The sequence below is a fragment of the Protomyctophum parallelum genome (genome assembly GCF_964188405.1).
Source record: "Protomyctophum parallelum genome assembly, chromosome: 17".
NCBI lineage: Eukaryota > Metazoa > Chordata > Actinopteri > Myctophiformes > Myctophidae > Protomyctophum > Protomyctophum parallelum.
The window spans coordinates 18,724,016-18,730,015 of record NC_139719.1 but is presented as its reverse complement, the minus strand read 5'-3'; the positions used below and the strand labels follow the sequence as shown (position 1 = coordinate 18,730,015).

General features: G+C 48.5%; 1 protein-coding gene across 1 annotated transcript in view; it reads left to right on the top strand.

Moving 5' to 3' along the window:
- The window catches only part of asah2 (N-acylsphingosine amidohydrolase 2), a gene marked incomplete at both ends in the record, with an annotated part of 31,526 nt that overhangs the window by 6,559 nt on the left and 18,967 nt on the right, over positions 1–6,000 (top strand). The window contains 2 exons of the mRNA XM_083787494.1: positions 287–430; positions 1,121–1,297. Of these exons, the coding sequence (XP_083643620.1) occupies positions 287–430; positions 1,121–1,297 (321 nt within the window). The remainder of the gene's footprint in view (positions 1–286; positions 431–1,120; positions 1,298–6,000) is intronic.

Sequence of the window (6,000 nt, the reverse complement as noted above, 5' to 3'; positions counted from 1 at the left end):
TATTATACACTCTGTTCAGTCTGAACTTGTTTGGATTCATGCACCTGTTTGAAACACAGGGAGACTGTGGGGCCAAATTAGCCATTACAGGGACCCCTTGGCCCTCAGGGGCCCTTCAGTGAGACTGGACTGCGCCGTACTGGGTTTGAGGCCCTGAAAAGGGACCTTCATTGGCTGTTGATTGTGTTCAATTTAGGTAAAAAAGATGATGAAAAAAACTAAAACATCCAGTTTTTTTACGTGTGTGTGTGTGTGTGTGTGTGTGTGTGTGTGTGTGTGCGTGCAGATGGGTTATGCCAACTTGGATCAGACAGCGGCCGGCATCCACACTCGTCTGTACAGCAGGGCCTTCATAGTCGACGACGGGAGCAGGAGGGTGGTCTTCGTCACCATCGATGTAGGAATGGTGTCCCAGAGGCTGCGACTGGAGGTACGTGCACGCACACACACACACACAAACGCTGCATGGTCCACGTGTGTCAGTTGAAGCCATAATAAGTGATACTGTATATCGGTAATCATAAATCACTGAATTCTCAAGACATTTGCACACGTTTGGCCTGTCAAAAATTCTAGACTTGTACTTGTGTTAGGATAACACCTTATCTTATACCTTACATAATATATCTCTGCTGTCGGAAAGAAAACGTTATATTTTGAAAACAAAGCAAAGCATACCTCAAAGTTGGTATTGTGACTTCATAAATTGTCAATTACTTGCATGACGGTGGGAGAGGTGTTAGAGTTATAGTTACTTCAGCAGACAGTTTGAGGTTCCAATGGAGGTTTGGTCCAAAGCGTTTTTTACTTCTTTTCATTGGTTTATTATGTTTAACCAACACAGAAGTAAAGGGTGTTCAATAGCACTGATTCATGCTAAAACTAAAAACTAAAAAAACATAGCAGATCTGCTATTTTCGGGGCACAACCCAGCACTCTTTAGCTATTTTCTTTCACCATAGTAAATGCTGCATTCGTGGTCTGGAGAGGTCAGTTGTTTTACAGACGGGTAAAAGGGCATGGGGCTGAAGAAGCCCCCTTTGATGTCTATGTGTGCACATCCCTGCATGATGTCCATGGATGTGTGTGCATGCGTGTTATTGTTGTAATATTATTGTAGGTGCTGAAGGCGCTGCAGGAGAAGTACGGGACGCTGTATCGCCGTGACAACGTGATGCTGAGTGGCACCCACACCCACGCAGGCCTGGCGGGGTACTTCCAGTACACGCTGTTCATGATCAGCAGCAAAGGATACATCAAGGCCTCCACACAGGCCCTGGTGGACGGCGTGGTCAAGGTGTGTGTGTGTGTGTGTGTGTGTGTGTGTGTGTGTGTGTGTGTGTGTGTGTGTGTGTGTGTGTGTGTGTGTGTGTGTGTGCGTGCCTGTGTGCATGAGTGCGCGTTCAGTCAATGTATGTTTTTTTTATTTTAAAACACATTGACTGTCAATGACGTCTTTGACGTATTTCTTTCCCCATGGCGCTGGATGCCGCTGTTCACTATAACCTATGGGTCGCCATTGGTTTTGGCGGTTCCCCGGGACACCACGTGACACGTCGATCACATGTTCGAGAAATATACAAAATACAAAATATAAACCTTGTAGGAGCCGGGCCGATTGTCACGTATGGATCATGATTATTTTCCGATTCTAGCACAGCCGTGCGCGTCATTTGAGGCCACCCGTGCGTGGAAAGAAGTGACACATAATATTCTAATATTTTCAGCTATATACCTATATTTCAAAGGTAGCTGAAAACCAATCCAAATCCTGTCAGTCAAAGTGGATATTCTTCATTTCCACTTTGAAATTGCACTATAAATAAAGTGTGGGGTGGCCTAAACAAATTCCACCGTAAGATGGGGTCGTCGCATAAAAAGGTTTGAGAATCCCTGCATTAATATGGAAATGTGTCTCTCCAGAGCATAGCCCACCGTAACATCAACCCTCCAGAGCATAGACATAGCCCACCGTAACATCAAACCTCCAGAGCATAGACATAGCCCACCGTAACATCAAACCATGTGGTAATACCATGTAACTGTGTGTGTGTCTCTCCAGAGCATAGACATAGCCCACCGTAACATCAAACCATATATAGTAATAACATGGAATTGTGTGTTTCTCTCCAGAGCATAAACATAGCCCACCAAAGCATCGAACAATGTAGTAGTAGGCTAATATGTATAAATGTGTCTCTCCAGAGCATAAACATAGCCCACCGTAACATCAAACCATATGGTAATAACATGGAACTGTGTGTGTCTCTCTCCAGAGCATAGACATAGCCCACCGTAACATCAACCATTTGGTAATTGTAAGATACTTATATAGTATGTGTAATCACAGAGATCGAAGAGCTATGAGACTTGAGTTGTTTATTATTCAGCGCGGGCAACGGAACTGAACACTGACAGGTACGGTGACACATGAGGGACAAAACTAGACAGTGCCTACGGAAGCCCGAAAGGCACAATACATTACATCTCCCTTCTTCAGCAAAGAAAGCTATTAGTGCAAATAGAACAATTGAATTGTACAGTGTATAAACAACATAACCCAATGTCTGAGAATCAACTGAAGTTACAATACTGACTCGGAAGGAGAGGTCACTAGTACATCACTTCCAGCAGGCATCTTTACCATGCCTGTCCCTGACTGGTAAATTAACTTCAGTATTTATCAAATTACAAGTCCAGCCTATCAGGGGGTTTCACAATTCTGCCCCGTCTGGTTCTATACAGTTCACCTGGTTGGCCTGGCTGGGCTTGCACAGATCTCGGTGGCTCACCACGTAGCGAATGGCGGGGCGATCTCGGCGGCTCCCCACGTGGGGAAGGGTGCGGTTCTGGAAGGTCTAGAGGTCGTGTCGGCGGTGCCGGATCAGGTAGTCCGGTCCACGGCACGTTGAATGTCTCATGGCGTGACGTGTTGGCGGCCGGAGTGCTGGTGCGAATGTGTTGACTGTTGCGGCGGAACAGCCTGCCTCCACTCTCAACAACATAAGAGCGCGGAGCGCTGTGTGGTTGAAGTACGACTCCAGGGGTCCATCTGCGGTGTCCAGGATACGGTGCCAGTCGGACCTCGTCTCCAGGCTGTAGGGAAGTGCGAAGGTTAGCCGCTCTCTTGCGGTCATAGTAGAACTTCTGTGCGTCCTTGGTCTTGTCGAGCAGGCGCTTGACTTTCAGGGTGTCATAGGCCATAGGCGTGAGTAGTGCACGAGCAGCAGGCAGGTTGTTGCGAGGCCTTCTGCCCATGAGCAGTTGAGCTGGCGACAGGCCTACTGACTCCAGTGGAGTCGTTCTGTAATCCAGTAGTGCAAGGTGCCTGTCTGGCGCTTTACTCCATAGTCTCTTGACTGTCTGCACTGCACGCTCTGCTTCACCATTAGAGTGCGGCGTGTGTGGTGATGACGTTTTGTGCAGTATGCCATAACTCTTGCAGAACTCTTTGAATTCCTCTGACGAATACTGAGGCCCGCCATCTGTCCGGAGAATGGATGGAATTCCGTGCCTGGCAAACTGAGCCTTCAGAGCCCCAATTGCAGTTCTGCTGCGCATGTCTTTTAGTTCATCTACTTCGATGTATTCCGAGTAGTAATCCACCAACAGTATGTAGTGTCTGTCTTCAAACTCGAACAGGTCTGAGGCCACCTCCTCGAATGGTAGCTCTGGTGTTTCTGTCGGTTTGAGCGGCTCTCTGGGAAGCCTGTTTTGGATCTCGGCACACTTGGAGCAATTTCTGACCATATTCTCTATTTCGGCACTCATGCCTGGCCAGTATAGCACTTCACGAGCTCGCTGCTTGCTCTTCACCACACCTAGATGAGACTGATGTATGAGCCTCAACATGTTGGCTTGCATTGTGGGAGGCACCACAATACGCATGCCCTTGTACACAATGCCATCAGACACAGCTAGTTGGCTCCTTGAGTCCCAGTACGGTATAACTGGAATGGGCACCTCTCTTCGGCTGTCTGGCCAGCCTTGCTGAATTGTCTGCTGGAGAAGGCTGAGCTCCTCTTTCGAGCATTCTTGCAGTTCTGTATATTTTTGCTCACTCACTGACACGAAGTTGAGCATGGAGACACACTCTAGGCTACCTGCCTCTGGTGTGCTATCCTTCAGCTGTGCTCTGGACAAGGTGTCAGGCAGCTCCATGTCCTTCCCTCTTCTGTACATGACCGTGATGTCATACCACTGAAGCCGCAGGCGCATTCTCTGGATGCGCATGGGAGTAGACAGCAGCGGCTTCTTGTAAATATCCTCCAGTGGCTTGTGGTCATTGTATACGGTGACGTGTTTCCCAAATATGTAATGATGAAACTTAATGCAGGCATGAACAATGGAGAGCATTTCCTTCTCAATTTGCGCATAGCGCGTCTCTGCATCAGTCAGCGATCTGGATGAGAAGGCAATAGGCTGATTGTCCTGCAGTAACACTGCTCCCAGTCCAAAGCTGCTAGCGTCGCTGTATATCTCTACAGGCTTGGCTGTGTCATAATACTTCAGCACCGGAGGGCGCGTGCATAGCTGTTTCAACATGTCGAACGCTTGCTGTTGCGCTGGCTGCCATCTGAACTCGACGTCGCTCTTCAGTAGCTGACGCAGTGGAGCGTCTACCTCACTTAGGTTCGGGATGAATTTTGACAGGTACGTTACGAAACCCAGGAAACGACGGACACCGTCCTTGTCCGTTGGCGGTGGCATGCACCGTACTGCTTCAGTTTTCACAGGGTCTGGCTTCAGACCATCCGCTGTGATTAGGTGACCCACATATGGCACTGCTGACTGACGAACATGACACTTGTCAAAATTAAGTTTCAGATTGTAGCTCGTGGCTCTCTCGACCACTTTGCGGAGTATTGCGTCGTGCTCATTCACTGTGGGTGCGGCAATCAAGATGTCGTCCATGACACCTGTGGCTCCATCAATTCCTTCCAGCATCTGGTCCATGATGCGCTGGAATATTTCAGGTGCGCATTTGATCCCGAAGGGCAGTCTCAGCCATCTGAACCTCCCTATAGGAGTGTTGAAGGTTGTGAGAAAAGATGATGCTTCATCCAGCTCTATCTGGAGGAACCCAGATTTAGCATCCAAGACTGAGAATACTTTTGCACCCGGTATGGTGGAAATCACCTCTTCTACGGTGCGCATTGGGTGGTGCTCTCGTTTGATTGCTTTGTTCAGGTCACTTGGATCAATGCAGATTCTTATCTTGTCCTTGCGTGTGACGACCACCATAGAACTGACCCACTCTGTGGGCTGGTCCACCTTTGTGATGTGACCATCTCTCACCATCTCAGCCAGTTTATCTCTTATCTTTTCCCTGAGCGCCGCAGGTTGTCTGCGTACTGCATGCACAACGCCCTTTGCGTCCGGATCAATTTTAATTGTGTATTTGCCGGGCAAGGTCCCCGTAGTGCGTGTCAACTCTGGAAAATCACGCAGGCCCATGGGCACATTTTGTGTCAGTGTGGTGTCGTTGGCTGTGCTCACCTTGTCAATTTTCGCACCCTCCTGCAGGGAGTTCAGTCGAATAATTAGGCCTAAAGCCTCAGCTGTAGCACCACTGAGCACATTCTCTTGAGCAATGTCCATTATCTCCAGCTCTGCAATGACTTCACGGTCCTTGTATTTGAGTGGAAAATCAACTGCAGCAACTGGTCTCAGCCTGTGGTTTGAATAGGAGCGCAGTATTCTGTTGGAGCGTTTTAGCTCTCCTCGGTGCTCTAGTAGCTGGTAACTGTTTAGAGTCAGTGTGTTGCACTTCGCACCGGTGTCAATTCTAAACTGCACCTCCTGAGACAGAACACATATGTTTACCACCCACTTGTCATCTGCCACTATGGCTACTGGAGCCTCCTCCTGTGTCAGGCTTATATCCAGTACCTCTTCATCCGGTGGGTCCTCTTCAGCTGACTCCACACTCACTGAGCTCATGCCACGGCTGCGACACACTGCTGCCCAGTGGTTTGATTTGTGACAGAATGAACATGT